General features: G+C 42.5%; 1 protein-coding gene across 3 annotated transcripts in view; it reads right to left on the reverse strand.

Annotated features, from left to right (window-relative positions):
- SGTB (small glutamine rich tetratricopeptide repeat co-chaperone beta) overlaps positions 1 to 20436 on the reverse strand; it is a 63652-nt gene that overhangs the window by 31764 nt on the left and 11452 nt on the right. For all 3 annotated transcript variants that reach the window (XM_068271783.1, XM_068271785.1, XM_068271784.1), the window contains exons 2-3: positions 8316 to 8445; positions 1193 to 1296 (exon numbers count right to left, since the gene is read on the reverse strand). In XM_068271783.1, coding sequence (XP_068127884.1) covers positions 1193 to 1296; positions 8316 to 8415 — 204 coding nt within the window. In that variant the 5' untranslated portion in view covers positions 8416 to 8445. The remainder of the gene's footprint in view (positions 1 to 1192; positions 1297 to 8315; positions 8446 to 20436) is intronic.

A 20436-nucleotide genomic window follows, 5' to 3' on the forward strand; every position in this document is an offset into this window, starting at 1 on the left:
TAAACTCTTGCTTAGCTGAGCTTCAGGCATGGATGAATGATAACTGGTTGAAACTGAATGCTGACAAAACTGAGGTCCTGTTTGTCCAAAGCCAGTGCTCGCCATCAAAACAGCTCTATCCTAAAGCAACACCAATCAGGATTGGGAATTCAGACATAAACAGCTCCAACCTTGTGCGCAGCCTTGGCGTACTAATCGATGGGGAATTGAGTTTCAGAAACCAAATTTCATCTGTAGTTAAATCTTCCTTCTTTCATCTGAAGAACATTGCAAAGATTAAACATCTGATTCCCCCAGAGGATCTTCAAACCCTAGTCCACGCCTTCATCACATCACGGCTGGACTACTGCAATGCCCTTTATGCTGGCCTCCCCAAAAAAGACCTGCGTCGCCTGCAATTAGTGCAGAATGCTGCTGCCAGATTGCTAACAAACCAGCCTCGCCACTGTCACATTACACCGATCCTTCGCTCACTGCACTAGCTACCAGTAGAATGGAGAATACTCTTCAAGATTGGTCTGCTGACATTCAAATCCCTGCACAATCTGGGCCCTGGATACATGAAGGACTTGCTGAAGCTGCACCACACCTCTCACAACCTCAGATCAGCAAGTTCTATAAACTTGGTCACTCCCAGAGTGCACCTCAAAAAATCTGGACACAGAGCCTTCTGTCATGCTGCCCCTACTCTTTGGAACTCCCTACCACATCCAGTAAAGACAGCACCATCCCTGGAGCTATTCAAATCCAGACTGAAAAGCCACCTGTTTAGCCTGGCATTTCCAGATTTATAAAATTCTTCCTCTGTACCACGATGGTCGGAGCCATGCTTATGCGCTTTGAGTCCCACGGGAGAAAAGCGCTTTACAAATGTTATTTGTTGTTGTTGTTGTTACATAGACTGGTCATAGCTTCCCCTATTCAGGACGGAGCACTTATGGGGGAAGAGAAAGAGATGTACTAGATGAGCAGTCACGTTTTTTGTGGGGTGGGGAGTCCAGTATCATGTTGGTGAAGGGGAATTATCTAAAAGGTTGACATCATATACTGTATATTGTATAGAGTAATATGATGCTGTACTTTTGTGATCCGCGCTGGCGGCAAAAAGCTTGTCATATTGCCTGTTGATTGAAAATGTTCAATAAAAATATTTCTTTAAAAAAAAAAAAAAAAAAAAAAAAAGGAAAGCTACCTTGAATTGTGCTTGTGAAAATATTTCCTCCAAGGTGTTGGGAGCAGCAAGATGTACGTCTCCAGCTGTGATCTTAAAAACCGTCTCCAGACACTGCACTGCAACTGGATGGGAACAAATGAGTAATTATCTGTAACAAAGCACTTGTACAAGAGGTACTAATGTGATGTAAATGCATTTCACCTAAGCAGCCCATAGAGACAGTTCAGTTGTTTATGAGGGCTGATGTGACAGTACAGATGGTCATTACTAGCTACAAAGCAAAGTACATCTTCTCTGCCCATTGGCACATAACTCATATGTTACATGTATTGGGCAAGGTGTGACTTGCATCCAATGATACTACTGGGAGCTAGGCAGTGCCAGCCGCCAGCATTACATGGAAGCCATAGCTGTGTCACTTGATTGCTGTGAAGAGGCTCAAATGAAAGGAAGCTTACAGTCAAAGCTATATGGAGGCTGACCAGGGCTGGATTTACCATAAGGCACATGCCTACAGGCGCCTGATGATGGAAAGGCGGCTCACTCCTCTCCCCGAGTGCCTCCCTCCCTCCTTCTCTATGCAGAGTCCTGATGAAAGTGTAAATGAGAGGTTACCCACCTGGGTCTCTGCATTCCACTGACAATATCTCCCTTCAGTCTGAGGCAACTCTAGATCCTTAATACTAAGGTTCTTCTGGCTACCTAATATTAAGAGGCACCTATGATGGGAAAGGAAAGTAAGGGAGGAGTGACAGCTGGGCCAGCCAGGACACTTGTGGTGCGGTTCGGCGGGGTTTGTAGGTTCATGGAGGGTAAAGTCTAAGGTGCCAGGACGTCTGTGCCTATAGGCTCCTGTGATGTAAATCCAGGCCTGAGGCTGACTCTAATATTCCCCAGGGATCAGAGAGAACATTCACGCAAAAAGCGCTGCACTGTGCAGGAGAATCCGAAGACATCACAACAAAAGTAGTTTAGGTGATACCTTTAATGACTAACTGTACAAGATTTCTTTGCAAGCTTTCGAAACTTTAACTTTCTTCTTCAGGTATGTTTCAGAACTGCATCAGAACCAGTTCTGAAACTAATGACTAATACCGGACCACACGCAAGTGACTGCGTGGGAGGTAAGAGGGGTTTATGTGGGGGATAACTCACCTAGGCCCCACCTGCATTCCCATGTGTTCTATACTGCGTTCCTTTATAGGGGAAGGTCTGGCTTTGCAGGCAGAAGTTTAAGAAGATGAAACACAACACAGAATGTATCGGAAGGTGGCTCAAGTGAGATAACCCCCATCATGCATCGCTCTCACCTTCCACACACTGTGGAACGATCTCGCCTTTTGTGAGAATGTTCTTGCTCAACCCAGTTATTTATATTGCACTGACATCTTCTGCAGCACTTTACAGAGTGTATAGTCATATCACTAATGGTGGCCATACATCAGGCGACTTGGCGGCCAATCAACATTTCGATTCCGGTTGCATGTACTAATTGGATATGTCACATGGTGGCCCAGGGTCATATGTAGGCTGGTTTCTGCAAGCACCGCTACTGATAGGTGTGAAACCGACCTATCAGTCTTCATATCCCGCCTACTTCAGGATTCCTTTAAAGCGGAATGAAACCCAGCATTTCTTTGCTCTAAAAAATTATTTACAGCATATTATATACAACCAGCATTTTTTTTTTACTAGAACAGCATTCAAAGGGTTACACACAGGACTTAAAAGTTCAGTGCAGATAAATCTGGAGGAATCAGAAGTTGGAGATAATGTTATCTTGTGTTTACTTAATTGTATCAAGTGAGGAATGTGACATTCTCTGACTGTGGAGAAGCTCCTGGACACAGACAGAAGCTCAAAGTATTTCTGCCTTCAATACATAATGAATAAACCAGTTATGAATAAAATGCAAAGTCAGCTATCAAAGAAAAAAACTGTACTTTTGGGAACTTGTCATTTCTAAATGAATAATAATATTTCTGCACAAATGCAAATATGATAACCGTATGGCATGTACAAAGTAGGAAAACATGTTTTTTATTAAATATTAGGTCAGGGTTTTATACCACTTTAAAGCCAAATATATCAAAAAATTCCTTGCGCCAGTGAACCAATCTTCACAAAAAATGTATTCGCTTAAAATAAAATAAAAATACAGTTGCATAAAATGAATCTATTTCCATCCACAGCCACCTATCTGGCCAGATAACCACACACAATCACACACCACATACACACTGACCTCTATCTGTGCTTGATTAGATCTCTCTATTGACAACCAATATTCACTGCTTCATGTCTTATGCAGTCCTTTAAAGAAGGGGCCCATTCACACTTGAGCGTTTTGCCTGCGATTTTGGCAAAACGCTCAAACGCTACCGCTTTTCAAAGAGCTTGGGTAATAAAAGTCTATGGGCCTGTTCTCATTTGGGCGATTTGCGCTAATCGCCCAAAAACGCCAAACACATAGCCTGCACCATTTTCAGGCGATTTCCCGGCGAACGTGTTTTAGTGCTATAGAAGCGCAAAACGTGATCGCTAAAAAACAATCGCCAGGTGCGAATTGACTACCTGCAATAGATGTGCAGAGCTCCACAATTGTGGACTAAAATACACAACATGCATTCAAAACAGGTACAGCAAAGGAGGACGTTAGCTTCAGTATAAATAATATGTGAACAAATTATCCCCTATTAAACTTCCCCACGGCAGTGACGGGTCCTCTCGGGGAAGACCTACCGCTAGTCTAACGATAAAAACACTATTTTTTCCTAGCGCTGCTAGTCATAAAATGGTATACACATTTCTCTCAAACAGACATCAAACAAATGACAGCGCTCATAGGCTGCAACTGAATTGTAGACCAACAGAGGCTTTTTTAATGAACTTCCTATTGAAGCAGCAAAGAGCTGAGAGTAAGGGCCCGTTTCCACTGGTGCGTAAACCGGGCCGAATCCGAAGAGTTTCCCCGCAGGCAAATTGCTCAGGGAAACTCCGCCATAGGAAATAATTGCACCGCCGGCCGAATCGCTTGCCCTAGCGAATTGGCCAGCATTGCCCACAGTTTTCGCGCAGGAGGCAGCGAATCCCATAGCCTTGCATGGCACGGCTTCTGGGATTCGTCTACATTTCTGCAGACCCAGAAGAGCCACCGCGCGTCTCGTAGCTATGCACAGTGGCTAGTGAAAACAGGCCCTAAAGGGTGTAATATACTGAGTGCAGCGCACACATAGCAGACCAGTATATGACGGACTGAACCACTGTGATTTACAAGGATTGGATAAGACATCAAGCAGTGAATATTGGTTGTCAACACAGTACAATTTTCTGTCAGATCGACAGATCGATTCGATAATCTCCAACCTGTCCAATCGGATTGCGTTAGATTTTGCAATAGATTTTGGGTACTTAATGCAAAACCTATTGCAAAATTGATCAGAAACAATTTGGATGTCTACACACGGTGCAATTTCTTATCAGATCACTGGTCAATCTGATGTAGATGAGGCTTTAGAGGTCAGTGTGTATGTGGTGTGTGATTGTGTGTGGTTATCTGGCCAGATAGGCGGCTATGGATGGAAATAGATTCATTTTATGCAATTGTATTTATTTTATTTTAAGCAAATACATTTTTGTGAAGATTGGATCACTGGCACAAGGAATTTTTTGATATATTTTACACTTTATGGAAGTGGGCGTAAGGAGGTAAGCCTACAGATTTCTCTGCTGCCCAAGAATTAATACAAGCGTGGCATATTAGTGTTTTACCTTCCCTTTAAAGCCAGACTCTACTTTTCATTCCAATTCCCTTTCAGTTATTTTGTCATTAACACTTAACGACCGCCTAACGCCAATAGGCGTCGGCAGGTCGAAGTGGTGTTACCATGGAAACGGCCGCTCGTTTGAGCGACCGTTCCATGTCAGTTCACGGAGGGTGTCTCCGTGAACAGCCTGCGAGCCTCCGATCGCGGCTCACAGGCTAATTGTAAACATGCGGGGAAGAAATCAGCAGCGCCGTAAAGGAGATCGGCGATCCTTGGCCTCTGATTGGCCGGGGATCGCCGGCATCTGATAGAGGAGGGGAGGGAGGGAAGTACAGGGAGGCTGGGAATCGCTGCGGAGGGGGCTTTGAGCCCCCCGCTACACGCAGGTAGCCGGCGAAGATCAGACCCCCCCAGCAGGACATCCCCCTAGTGGGGGAAAAAGGGGGGGGGGAAGTCTGGTCGCCTTGCCTGCAAGGTGGTCTGTGCTGTGGGCTGGAGAGCCCACGCAGCACAGATCACAGAAAGGTAGCCCGGTCCTTAAATGGTTAAAACAAACAGAAAAATACAGATAAGCATCTAAATCTGCCTTTATATATCATCCTGTAATATGTACACATCAGGACTGGGAGGAAGAAGGTCAGCAGCAGAGTACAGTCAGGCTTTATTGCATTGCTGAGTGTGTCACTGTAATACTAGGAGTCTGCTGACAGGAGGAGAGAGCAAAGTAATGACTCATAGAATTTATTCTTCACTGTCCAGTCAGCAGACTAATAAATAACAGGAAGTTCAGAGATGCTCTGTTTCAAGTTGAGAATACAAAATCATACCCCTACAATTATCCACCTTACTGTGTTATTCCCTGCACATGCAATGAACAGGAAGAGATTCTTTGAAAGAAAAACAATGGCAGGTAGCAAGCTTTCTGATTGGTCACTTTGCAGCACCAAGTCCAAATGGCAATAGTGGTTAAATCTGTGTGTCACAGTCAATTACCGGCCTTGGCCCATCGGTTGGCCATATGGGTGCCCACATATGAGTTTGAGCAAACAAGTTTCTGTCAGAACGTGGCCTTATGCAAACGGCATGTGTAGCATGGCAAAGACTCAAAACATAAGTGTGCATGTATGTTCATGTGCATTGCACACCAAATGGCCAACATAAGCATGGGGAGAACCACTCACCAGTTGGTACCAATGCAGCTATTTCTCTGTGACTATGTACTCCCATTATGTCATCCTGTTACTACCATGTCAGATTGAGGCCAACCTTTGCCTTTCTGAGTACTCGCCTTGCTGGTGATTTCTGCTTTGTCTGACCACCCACTTTGCCCACCACTACCTGTCTGACTGCCCTTACATGTCCAACTAACAGCTATGTTGCGCACGACTCCCGACCGGGTCACACAGATTACGTAGCCATCAACAGGCAAACGAAGGGGCCCAAAAGACACTGAGGGACCTCTAGGGCTACAGGAGGTTGGAGGAAGCCCCAGTTAAGTTCAATATTCCATTTTCAGCTCTGTTCAGGGATCCTTTAACTAGTACACTATGGTTGTATGTGATCGAGAATTTTTTGTCCTGACAAGAATAAATGCTGATAATCAAGTTGAATATTTTTGTCACTTTTTCTGCAGAATAGCCAATTCACCCGTTTCTAAATTGTCCCCTGAGGTACTGAAGCAGTTATATAAAATGACTACTGGTCGGCAGCACACAAAACTATATGCAACAATTAAAACAGTTTAGAAATAGAGAGAGTGTTAGCTTACCTCTCATACACCAGTTGTGTTATAGTGGATATTTCCAGTTTTATTGCACAAAAAATAGGGGCAATGCATTTCACTGGCTTATCCCGCCTCCTCAGGTCAATACAGATAATACGCCCTCGAGCTTTGCAAAGCTTGGCCGTTAGGCACATAATCTGTATTCAGTGGCGTAGCTAAGGAGCTGTGGGCCCCGATGCAAGTTTTACATTGGGGCCCCCCCAATTACTCTATACATAACAATTGATACAGCGCACCAAAACCTGCCAATGGCAACTACAGTATCAGAGAGGTGCAAGAAGGGGATGGGGAACAGCTTGTTAATGATTATTACTATTCAAAGTATCTATAGAAGTGATTATGAGCACAGGACCAAAAGAGAGCTAATACTGCAGTTGAGCAAGGGCCCCTCGCAGACCCTCTGGCCCAAGGGCCCCCGATGCAGTCACAACCTCTGCACCCCCTATTGCTACGTCCCTGTCTGTATTGATCTGAGGAGGCAGGATAAGCCATAACCACAATAGCACCAATGAATGGCTAATACAGTGGTTGAAGAAGGGACTTCTGCTGGACCTCTATTACAGAAGTCCCAGTGTGGTCGCAACCTCCACTTCCCCAATTTTTACAGCATTGATTACCGCTGTATAGAGTAAACCTATCATACTAGTCACACCCAGGATGATATGGTCAGCTGATCGACCATATTGTAATGATTGTGTCAGCAAGAAACGCCATGTTAATTTTGAGTGCTTCAAGGATCTGTTACATTGGAAACCTTTTTTTATTGTAGGCTCTTATAAAAGATTGTATCCTGCAAGAATTCTTCACGTTACCTTACAGACGACTGATGTTTTAAAGACTAATCGAGATCAGCTATTTGTTAGATCCTTCTAAAATCTTTTCGAGTATGTTGTCCTTAAAGTGGAATAAAACTCTGACATAACATTCAATAAAAATGTGTTTTCTTACTTTTTATAACCCATTCAGTTACCATTCAGTTTTAATACCCATTCATATTTGCTTTTCTGCACAAGTAATATTGTCCATTTACAGGTTGCAAATTCCCAAAGTACAGTTTATCTGCTTTGAAAGCTGCCATTGCATTTTATTTGTAGATCAATATATAAATACAGCAGCTATTTAGTGATAATTTCTCATCTGTCTCTTCTTGTCAGCTCAGTACAGTTCAATTTCAGTTCCGTGGCTGGCTGTAACTAATTGTAGCAACGGAGAGACGTAAACAAAATATAACGTTATCATCTCTTCCGATGCGGATCATAAGCTGAAGGAGCATTCTGCTGCAGAACAAAGATCTGTGTTTGACTGTTTGAATGCTGTTCTGCTACAATTGTTTTTGTGATAGGTTTAAGGCTGTAAGTAATCGTTTAGAGCAAAGAAATGCTGAGTTACAGACCACTTTAATTCTCGCCCTGGTATAGCATCACTAGATCCTATTTCCTGCATTGAAACATGGTTCTTATTTATGCATGAACCTTTCAGGAAAGCCATTATTATCATCATCAGGTCCACAGCAAGCAGAACCTTCTGCATAGGCTTTACATCTTTCTGCTGAAAGGATCTATAGATTGCATTGACCGCGTTAATTATTTACCTTCTAAACTTTCTTGCTCATCTGCCGTGTAAACATCCCGCTGACTCTGTTCTCTTAAGAACTGGATGACTGCGTATACCAGACGCTTGATGGATGACATGTTCTCAGCAGACTGGTTACTCCTAAATCACTGCAACAAGGATAGAAAGCAGAAAACTAAAGCTGAAGTTCATTCACTAGTCTCTAAATACAGCATATCATTCACAGGCATAAGCTAGAAGGAATATACGGAAGCTTTCATTTGAATACAAAGACTCACAGAATTGATATTTCGAAAGTTCGAGTATAGACTTATCTGAACTAAAATGCTTAGAAACTGTGACAGTCATACACAGAATTAGAACAAAAGAAAAAAGAGAAACCGAGAGCCCACAATAGTGTAGTATGTTTAACCTAGGCACTTGGCTTGCTACTAGACATATTATAGTTGCTTTGATATCTGCCTGTTGAAGCAGGATTGTACCTCGAAACGTGTTGCATTGTGCAGCGTTCAAATAAAGCGAATTGATGACCAAATCAACAAAATCTTGTCTACTTTTGGGGAGGCAAGTCCACCACTATCTCCCTTTTTAAAGAACTTGTTATTGGCACCTCTGTTAACATTTACAATGTATGCACAGAATTAGACTGTGTTCCTTTTTTTCTCACTCTAAGGCCTCTTGCACACTGCAAGTGATTCCGATTCCGATTCCGCTTTTTAATCAGTTTTTACATCCGATTCAGATTCCGATTTGCAGTTTGCTCCCTCCCTGCACACTGCAAATCGGAATCTGAATCGGATGTAAAAGCTGATTAAAAAGCGGAATCTGAATCGCTTGCAGTGTGCAAGAGGCCTTAGGGTTAAGAATCAAAGGGACCATTTATCTGCAGTCTGTATAACTCTCACTGATAACTGATTACATTTCATAAAACTCCTGTGTGGTTGAGAGAAACACTTTTTTGTTTTATTTTCAGCCACAAGTAAAAGTATTGCAAATGAATACATGATGTACCTGCAAATGAATATTGTATATTTATCTCGCCATCAGTTCCTCTCAGAAGCTCACCATTTTCTTCTTACAACGATCCCTTCCAGGTCTGACAAGATTTTGTCACAACTAAAATATATCAGTTGCTGTCAGTTATATATCAGTTGCTGTCACTTATAACTAAAAGGACAACCAATGAGCAAGGTATTGTCCATGTTTCCCTATGGCTCAAGTGGGCGATATTACAGTTTAACAGTGTGCTAACCTAGAAGCTGTTATAGGGTAGTTTTCCAAATGGAGGACAGAGAATTCAATTTGATCACAGTGGACAAACAGGGTGCAGGGGAGAAGAAAGAGAGATTGATGAGAAGCCTTTATTTTCTTTTCAGGTTTACTTTAAAGGAAAGGTGAAAATAAACTAATGAAATAAACAATTGTATTTATCCTCCTTCTCCTAAAAAATGACTTTTTTTTAAAGATATTCCATGGTTTTATGTTATATTAAAATCTACTTTTTACGTTTTTACTGTTTTTGCTCAATGACACCTTCATTGAAGTATGCCAGAGCTAAAATCTATGAACTATTGACCCTTTTTATCGCTTTCCTGCTCTCAAAAGCCATTTTCTGCTAGGAAAGTGTTTTATAGTTGTCATTTCTTATCAGTGAGGGTCACACTGTAGTCTGACCCAGTCCTGACTCAGACAGGAACTGCCACTTTCATACCTGATGTTTAACTCTTTCAGGAACAGAAAGAAAAAAAGGAACACAGCATAGTTATTTGTGTGCTAGGCACTGTACATACACATGTCTCTTATGTCACATGTCAACTCAGGTATCCTTTACTTTAAGTGTGACCCCTGCCTAAGGGTTGGAGAAACAACAACTGCTACAATAATGTATCTTTCAGCAGTCTTTGCTATGGACTGGTATGATCCAGACACAGACAGAAATCTATTGTCATCTAATAACAGACAATGGTTATAGAGCCAGACCAGGCCTGCAAGATAACATATGTCCTCCAATAACCTCTAGCCCTGGAGAACATTAGTAAAGCAAGCCCATTACATTGTGATGTCACATCCATCCACACATTCCCCAGACTAAGTTATGTATGTAATACCCTAGAGTAGTACAGTGCAGCAACAAGAACACTGCTTTCAAGTCATCACAGGAGGCCCCTGAGATAATATATGAGTCATGTCCAAGGGAAGTACATTTTGTTTTATCCACTACAGAATAAAAAGCGATCTAGAAGAAAGTGATAAGATATACAGCTGGCAAAAGAATGAGTTATGAAATGCTACCAATACACTGAGCTTATGCAATAAAGCACTGAAAACAGAAATAATAAGGCAAAGGGCATTAGCAATGAGAGCAACCAATCAAATAACTTTCTACTAAAGTCATACTAGTAAAATAGGCTTTCTGGTGCTGCACCCTTATTAAATATCTCCACTAGTAGAAATGCCTCCATTACCCGGCCGAAACTAAATATGAAGGATAAAGGTAATCCATTGTGCAGAGATAGCCATAGCACACTATGCAACTGCTATGGTTCTCTTTAGCACAGAAGAGCCCAGCAGTGCCTGGTGGACCTGAACTCACAGGACAGAAGAAAAACAAAGACATGCACCCTGTATGTATTTAGAGAGTTTAGCCTGTCTAATTCGTCCTCATGTGTGTCTAATCACAAGTTGTAATTTGATCTCTCCCCTGTGTCACATGACTGCCTATGGCAGATAAGCAGATAAGCTCATTTGAAAGTATAGGCTGTAAACAATATGTCTGCTTCCATAAATCAGGAAGTAGAAACTTTGCAGATCTATTTTAGGATTTGTATCAGTTGTAACAAAGAAATGGTTTTTGTTTAACCTCCTTAGCGGTAACCCCGTGTGTGACACGGGGTAAGCCGCCGGAGGGTGCCGCTCAGGCCCTGCTGGGCCGATTTTCATAATTTTTTTTTTGCTGGACGCAGCTAGCACTTTGCTAGCTGCGCCAGCACCCCGATCGCCGCCGCCGCGCGCCCGATCGCCGCTATCCGGTGCGGCGCGCGCCCCCCCCCCCCCAGACCCCTGCGCTGCCTGGCCAATCAGTGCCAGGCAGCGCCAAGGGGTGGATCGGGTCTCCCAATGACGTCCCATGGCGACGGGGGAAGCCCTCCCAGAAATCCCGTTCTTTGAACGGGATTTCCTGATCGCCTATCGCCGGAGGCGATCGGCGGGGCTGGGGGGATGCCGCTGAGCAGCGGCTATCATGTAGCGAGCCCTGGGCTCGCTACATGATTTAAAAAAAATAAAATAAAAAAAAAACTGCTGCGCTGCCCCCTGGCGGTATTTTTCATACCGCCAAGGGGGTTAAAGGTTTTTATGCTGTTTTGTATGTTTTAGAGCAATACCAGTTTCTTGGCTGTCCTGCTGATCCTCTGCTTTTAATACTTTAATGAGCAATAGACCCTGAGCATGCATGCCAATCAGGTGCTCTGACTGAAGTCTTAAGGCTCATACACACATCAGACCATAGTCTTTGGAAAATGAAAGATCACAGACCAATTTTACCCCCTTCCATGTAGTATGAGAGCCATACTTACACAGTCTATTCTATGGAGCTGAACTCCCCATCAGACAGAAATCTTTGCAAGATGCTGTAGACATTCAAAAGATCAGTATCTGCAAAAGATCTGTTCCTGCAAAAGATCAGTTCCTGCAAAATGCATTCATAGTCTATGAGATCTGCAGATCCTCATACACACCTTGTTTAACAGACATTCATCTGCAGATCAGATCCTCCAGGATGGATTTTCAGATCTGCAGATGATTGTCAGATCTGCAGATGAATGTCAGTTAAACAAGGTGTGTATGATGATCTGCAGATCTCATAGACTATGAATGCAATTTGCAGGAACGGATCTTTGGCAGGAACAGATCTTTTGCAGATACTGATCTTTTGTGTCTGTACAGCATCTGTGTGTGCAGCATCTTGCAAAGATTTTTTTCTGATGGGGAGTTCAGCTCCATAGAATAGACTGTGTAGGTATGGCTCTCATACTACATGGAAGGGGGTAAAATTGGTCTGTGATCTTTCATTTTCAAAAGACTATGGTCTGATGTGTGTATGTGGTCTAACTGTATTAGCTGCATGCTTGTTTCAGGTCTGTGAATCAGACACTACTGCAGTCAAGAACAGTACGCCAGGCAACTGGTATTGATTAAAAGGAAATAAATATGGCAGGATCTATATTTCTCTCAGTTCAGGTGTCCTTTAAGTAGTTCTGATTGGAGAATATTTAATAATACTGGAAAATGAAAGTGATCCAAGAAACCTGGACAGTGATGTAACTATAGGAGGAGCGGCCCCACAGCTGCCGAGGGGGTGGGCCTTATTATGTCCCTTCCTCTGGTCAAAACAGCAGCCCTTCCCCCATTTCTACCCAACTAGCTGCTGTTTTCCACAGCCAGTGACTGGGACCTCATGTGTCTGTTAGTGGAGATTTTTAACCTATCTTAGCCTTGAGGCGCACTGCAGAGAGGTTTCTGTCAGTCAGCGCTGCAACAGCAGCTTTTAAATAACGCCTCCATTTACTTACATTAAAATCGCAATAAAATTGTGGCAAAATCTGGAGGAGCGGGCATGTTTAGCAAGCAATCCTGATGCCCACTGCTCCCCCCGTTCTTCTCTGTCCATCCCCGTTAGACTGTAATCGCCTTCTGAAATCACTGTGTGTAAATGGTTTCAGATGCATTTTATTGACAAGGTGTGAAAATATTATTTAGGAGAAACCCCAGTAGAAAAAGTGAATTGCATATGGCCCAAGGTGTGAAAATATCACAGTCCTAAGGCTTTGTTCACATCTAAAACCGAAATCCATGACAGCAGCAATTTTCGATTTTTTGCGGGGGGGGGTTTCCCCTCTCCCGGCGCTTAGCTGCGCACTGTGATTTTGAATAAAGCGTTTTTCAAATCTCTTTTGCAGAGCGATTTGTTTTGTCACTTACTGACGAAAGTCAGGATGTGAACCCTTTGACCCGGAAAAGAATAAATACAATGTATTTTTTCTTAAAAGCGCTGGGGAAATTGATATACCAATCGCTTTTTCAAACGCTTTGCGATTTCCCTATACCTTCCATTGAGCAAAAACGCTCAGAAAATGGTACAGGCAGCGCTTTTCTGAGCGGATCGGAAACAAACCACTCAGATGTGACCTCTCTCATAGGGAATTATTGCACAAGTGCTTTCAGGGCGATTTTGAAAATCGCAGCGCTTAAAAAACGCAAAACGCCCTAAGTGTGAACGAGCCCCTAAGAGAGAACTTGGGAGAAAAAAGGCCCAACCAATTCACTTCTTCTTCTCCTAAGTTTTCTCTTAGGTGATATTTTAACATTATAAATTAAATGCCTTCTAAGCTACGAGCAAGCAAGGAAATGCAAGAAGAAAAAGAGAATAATTTGGACAGTACCTTCTCACCTACTTTTTGGTACTTTTTCAATTGCAGAGTTCAAAAGTTATTTTAAAACAGAAGAAGTATATGAAAAAGTACTGTCATGTCAAAATTATTTTGAGTATTTGTTTGCTTGCTGGTGCTTTAAAATGCATTTTATTTACAAGTTGTGAAAATATCACCTAGGAGAAAACTCAGGTAACTCATTGCATATGGGTCCTTGGAGATATTTTTCAACTTCTCTATAAACTAAATTTTCAGCATTTTACAATTGAAAAAGTACAGTCAAAATGATTTTTAGGGTTTGTTTACTTGTTGGTGGTGTAAAAGGCATTTTATTTACAAGTTGTGAAAATATTACTTAGGAGAAAACTTAGGTAAAAAAGTTAATTGCATATGGGCCCCCTTGGCACTTTTTCTCTTGAGTTTTCTCCTAGGAGAAATGTTCCATCTTCTCTTTAAAATAACTTTTCAGCAATTCAGCATGTACCCAAAAGTTGATAAAGTTAAAGGGCAACTGTAGTGAGAAGAATATGGACGCTGCCATATTTGTTTCCTTTTAAACAATACTAGTTGTCTGCCAGCCCTGCTGATCTATTTGGCTGCAGTAGTGTCTGAATCACACCAGAAACAAGCATGCACCTAATCCAGTGAGATCTGACAATAATGTCAGAAACACCGGATATGCTGCATGCTTGTTCAGGGTCTATGGCTAACAGTATTAGAGGAAGAGGATCTGCAGGATAGCCAGGCAACTGGTATTGCTTAAAGGGACTCTGAGGAGTGCCCAAATTTAAAAGAATACACTTACCTGGGGCTCCTTCCAGCTCAGGGTAGGCGACGAGGTCCCACGGCGTCCTCCTGGCTCGTCTCCTTCAGCCGCCGCCGGCCCCCGGTTTTCAGCGTCACCTGGCGACACCCGGGCCTGGTGTCAGCCGGCTCTTCCTGATTAATGATGCTGTGCATCATCATGCCAGCCGACGGCGCCAAGCGTGACAGATCTGCGCATGCGAGCCAGGAGGACGCCGCTGGACCTCGTCGCCTACCCTGAGCTGGAAGAAGCCCCAGGTAAGTGTATTCTTTTAAATTTGGGCACTCCTCGGAGTCCCTTTAAAAGGAAATAAATATGGCAGCCTCCAGATCCCTCTCACTTCAGTTGTCCTTTAAAAGAAAAAATTATTTTGAGCATTTTCTTGCTTGCTGGTGGTTTAAAAGGTAATTTATGACGAGGTTTGAATATATATTACCTAGGAGAAAATTCAGGAGAAAAGGTTAATTGCATATGGGCCCTTGTCAATAAAATACCTAAGAAGCCACCGCCAAGCAAGAAAATACTCCGAAAATTTTTTTGTTGAGTGGAATATTTGATTGGTCAGCAGCACTGCAAGACAAAGCAGCTGAGCTAAGAAAAATAATTTATGGCAGTTACTGCAAACCTGTGTCAAAGGGATATCGAGGCTGCCGTATTTAATTCCTTTTAAAACAATACAAATTGCCTGGCTGTCCTGCTGATCCTCTGCTTCTAATGCTTTTATGCTGGGCACACACTATGAGATTTTCTGGCTGATTTATACTGTCAGATCGATTTAGAAGTCCAATTTGCTTTCCGATTGATTTTCAAGCATTTTCCGATCTATTTCCGTTCACTTTAGGAAGTAGAAAATGCTCGGAAATCGATCGGAAAGCAAATCGAACATGTTGGAAATAATCGATCTGACAGTAAATCGGCCAGAAAATCTCATAGTGTGTTCCCAGCATTAGCTACAGTACACTAATCCTTTTAGCCATAGACCCTGAACATGGTGTTCAGCAAAGCGCTGTGATAATGTAACCCTATGTGAGCATTCTCACTGCAGCGTTGCGATTTGTATAAAGTCACAAATGCAGCAATTCTGGAGCGGAAACTATGCTGTTCTACGAAATCGCAAAGAGTAATCGCCCAAAAAGTCGAATTGCAAAATTGTGCTTTGCGATTGTGTGAACTAGGCCTCACAGTTTATCTCTCTCATGTAAATAACTGTTGTAGGCTGATTGAGGACTGATACCCCCTAATAGGGCTGCTCAAATCCGATCCGGGAGACATCCGGATAGTTGCTATCCGGATATCTCCCAGTAAACCTGTGCAGGGTGGGCGGGGTCAACCCTACCTGTCTGACGTATTCTTCGTCCATCCCTCGGCACCTCCTACAATGCGCTCCACGTGCGTCACGTGATTACAAACACTACCTCCTTCAACCCGGAAGGAGGAAGTGTTTGTAATCACGTGACAGCCGCTTGGACCGCATCGTGGGAGGCGCCGAGGGACGGACAAAGAAGACGTCAGACAGGTAGGGTTGACCCCACCCCCCGCCCACCCTGCACAGGTTTACTGGGAGATATCCGGATATCAACTATCAGGATGTCTCCCGGATCGGATTTGAGCAGTCCTACCCCCTAATCCTGTCACCAGTATTTCATATCTAGGCACGGTGGCATTTGACCTATGGGAGCAGCTTACCAAAGTACAAAGGCACAGGAACAATTTACAACTCAAGCCTAGGCTGTCTTATGGGTGATTTAGCTCTGTTTACAATAGAATCCCCAAGCAGCTCAGGGTGACCCAAAACTACTAGGAAAGTATAGGGGACTAAAAGAGACTGAAAAGCCTTCCTATTAAAAAGCAATGCTTAGTGTGGTTTTCCTTCTTAAAACAAAGTATTTCCGATAATTCAGATTTTAATTGAGCGGCTGTGGTCTCCCACAATGCATCACTACTAAATATGCAAATTATCTCTTTATGCCCCTCAAGCCAGGTTTACATCCAGAACCGTAGTTTATCCTGCGCTAGCTTCAGCTAGGTATGGCCCTTTAAATGTGTGTTATGCCCACGGTGCTGCTCCCTCCACTGGGTGGTGCCAGAAGTCTAGCATATGGGGGACAAGAAAACAAGGGTGCGCTCCTATGGTGCATTAACTTTTTATTACAAAATTCCACGCTAAAAACAATTGCACTTACAGTGTGTGTGCAAGTTATGCACATGTAGGGGGCCGCCAGCGAGTATCACCCACGTCTTGAGCCTGGCCAGGGCTTCAAGGATCCGTCTGCGATGGAGAGCAGGGGGACTGGGGACAAACCGCCGGCTCCTACACCTCTCGGCAAGCCGTCTGATCGTCACAAAGCGTTTCGGCGCTTAGCCACGCCTTCTTCCGGTGACGCGACGGCTGGACGGCTGCCTTTTAAAAAGATGCTAATGGAGCTGGTTGCCGCCTTGTGGGCGGAAGTGTACCAGAGGCTTACTGGAACAATAAAGTTTTAATTGCCGTCGTACGGCTAAAAGGTTACTATTTAAGTATAAAAAATGTTTTATTATTATGTTATTTTGTTACAACATCTGTCAATACAGAATATGCGTGCCATCCTCGAATAATCCGAGCTGTGGCACTAACAAATGGGGAACGTTGGTATGAGCGCTGCGGAGCAGTACTCGCTGACAGTTTACATCCATAACATTAAAACCAGTTAGACGATGCGCGCCTCCAGGCAATCTGCCCAACAACTGTTTTACATTTACTTTCCTCAAATAGTCTTCTATTGTTCCTTATATATATACAATCTATTTCCATATGCGGATTGATATATGTTGCACTCAAAAACAATAAAATTATCTTTGGCAGAATAAAATGTAAGTTCAAAATGGGGATAAAAAATATATATGTATGATGGTACCCCTCATAAGCAAACTTTCCGTATATACACGGATACGGAGTTTAGTTATCAATTGGATACTGATTAGAGAAAACATTATTTCTTTGGGGAACTGGTAAATTAAAAAAAATATATAGTAAAAATGTAGTAAAAAGAGGGGGGGGGGATATTCGTCGCGGGTAATAAATGTGGATAAAAAAAAATTTTTTTATATAAAAAATATAAATGTACAAAAACACATATTGAATGAAACGTCTTGATCTTATTGGAATGTTAAAGGTTAAATGCAAATTGAATTATTGTGTGGAGTGTGTTTGTGACCAGCATTTGGTATGTGTATATAAATACTGGTGCTGGATGTCAAAATTAATAAATGAAGAAATATACTTACTTGAAATGTATATGCGCTTGTTTGGAATAAAGGGGGGGTACTGGAAATATATCAGTGTATATAGGGTCGTGGTGTGTTGTACCATATTCGAGTGTGGTCTACTGAGATGCCATATGGAACTAAATGTTCCATCTTTTATAAGGAAATAGTTTACAGCCTCTAGTCCCCTTCTCTATCATCTCCAACACATGTAAGGAGTCTCTTGTGTAAGCATACACAAGAGACTCCTTGCATGTGTTGGAGATGATAGAGAAGTACACATGGAAAAAGGAGTTCCTATGGGCCTCACTTGATGTCTGCTCCTTATACACCTGTATCCCCCATGCCAGGGGACTAGAGGCTGTAAACTATTTCCTTATAAAAGATGGAACATTTAATCCAGAGCAGGCCCAATTCATTTTAGATCTCCTTGAGTTTGCTTTACAGCACAATTATTTTAAATTTATGGAAGATCTCTACTTACAGATCTGTGGCACGTCGATGGGGGCGGGGTTTGCCCCAAGCTTCGCAAATCTGTACATGGCCTATTGGGAGGAACAGTTCATTTGGTCGAATCACGCATTTGGGGCAAACCTCGCCCTCTACACTCGCTATATAGACGATGTGTTAATCATCTGGGAAGGAACACGGGAGAAGTTCCTAGAATTTGTGGACCACTGCAACAATAATTCATTTGGGCTAAAATTTACACATGTAATAGATGAAAGAGAGTTAGTCTTTCTGGATTTGGAGCTTTATGTAGATGAGAACAGTAAAGTGGGTACCAGGACACACTTCAAACCCACCTCAGGGAACTCTTACCTTCATGCAAAAAGTTGCCACCACCCAAAGTGGATAAATAATATCCCTAAAGGTCAACTATGCAGGCTAAGAAGAAACTGTACCAGTGATAACGATTATTTCAAGCAAGCTGACCAATTAAAAACAAAATTTGAAGAAAAAGGGTATAACACAGAAACAATTAACCGAGCCATCATTGAAAATCACAAACCCAAGAAAATACATAATATGAGCCATGAGTAAGAGCTGAGATAGCTCGAAACATGTCGGCGTTCTGATGCATGTGCATACTTTTATATTGGATACGTCCTAAATAAAGTTTCTGCTTGGAATCCTGGATTGGTGCGGACCTTCTTGCTGTACATTGTGGGCCTTGCTGACCTGATCGTGCACACTCCAGCGATTGGTGGGTAGAGCGGTGTTAACACAAACTGTACATATTGAGAGAGAGCCGCAAACCAATATGGAACCCACCTTTATTACCAAATATACGGAAGGATCAAGGAAAATAGAGGGAATAATCCGTAAAAATTGGCCTATCATTCTACAGGACAACTTTCTCAGAGACATATTGCCAGCAAAACCAAAAATAATCTTTAAGCGGGCAAAATCGCTCAAAAATGAAATTGCCCCAAGTAACATAGGTATAGATAAACCGTTAACCTGGCTCAAAAACCCAGTAACAGGTAATTTTAGGTGCAGTTCCTCCAGGTGTGGGTGTTGCCCATTCATGAGACATAACCTAAAACAAATAGAACAACAAGATGGGCGTAATATACCAATCAAAAACTTTATAAACTGTGCCACACAATTTGTAGTATATATGTTGGAATGCAGCTGCAAGTTAAGGTATGTAGGAAGGACGACCCGGTAACTCAGAAGACGACTTGGTGAACATAAGTGCAACATTTTAGCTAAATCAGAAAAACATAGCATTCCGAGACACTTTAAGAAATATCACCGGTCTGACCCTGAAGGACTCACTATCACAGGAATAGAAAGTATATCCACTCAAGTACCCCCTGGACAGAGATTTAAGAGACTGTGTGAACGAGAGATGTACTGGATTTTTAGGTTAAACACACTGGTACCGGGAGGTCTCAATGAAGAATTGGAGGTTCAAAGCTTCCTTAGCTAGTCATCAAGTATTTGAACCCCTCCCCCCCCCATTTTTGGTAGCATGCCCACATTAGTCCACACCCCCTTTCTCTCCCCTCTTCTGGTTCCATTTCCTACCATGTAATGCCAGTCCCTAGTGGCCTTAGAGCCAACTTTCATATTCTTCATCACTCCTTTCCCCAGGCACGTGATACACCAAACTCCTTAGCCTCTCCACTCCCCCCAGTACCCCAAATCCCAGGCCACCCAAATTTGACAAGCCCTCATTACTCTCATTTCCTTAATCCCTCGATCCATCTAGTTCCATATGGCATCTCAGTAGACCACACTCGAATATGGTACAACACACCACGACCCTATATACACTGATATATTTCCAGTACCCCCCCTTTATTCCAAACAAGCGCATATACATTTCAAGTAAATATATTTCTTCATTTATTAATTTTGACATCCAGCACCAGTATTTATATACACATACCAAATGCTGGTCACAAACACACTCCACACAATAATTCAATTTGCATTTAACCTTTAACATTCCAATAAGATCAAGACGTTTCATTCAATATGTGTTTTTGTACATTTATATTTTTTTATATAAAAAAAATTTTTTATCCACATTTATTACCCGCGACGAATATCCCCCCCCCCCCCTCTTTTTACTACATTTTTACTATATATATTTTTTAATTTACCAGTTCCCCAAAGAAATAATGTTTTCTCTAATCAGTATCCAATTG

The sequence above is a fragment of the Hyperolius riggenbachi genome, chromosome 1 (genome assembly GCF_040937935.1).
Source record: "Hyperolius riggenbachi isolate aHypRig1 chromosome 1, aHypRig1.pri, whole genome shotgun sequence".
NCBI classification, from domain to species: Eukaryota; Metazoa; Chordata; class Amphibia; order Anura; family Hyperoliidae; genus Hyperolius; species Hyperolius riggenbachi.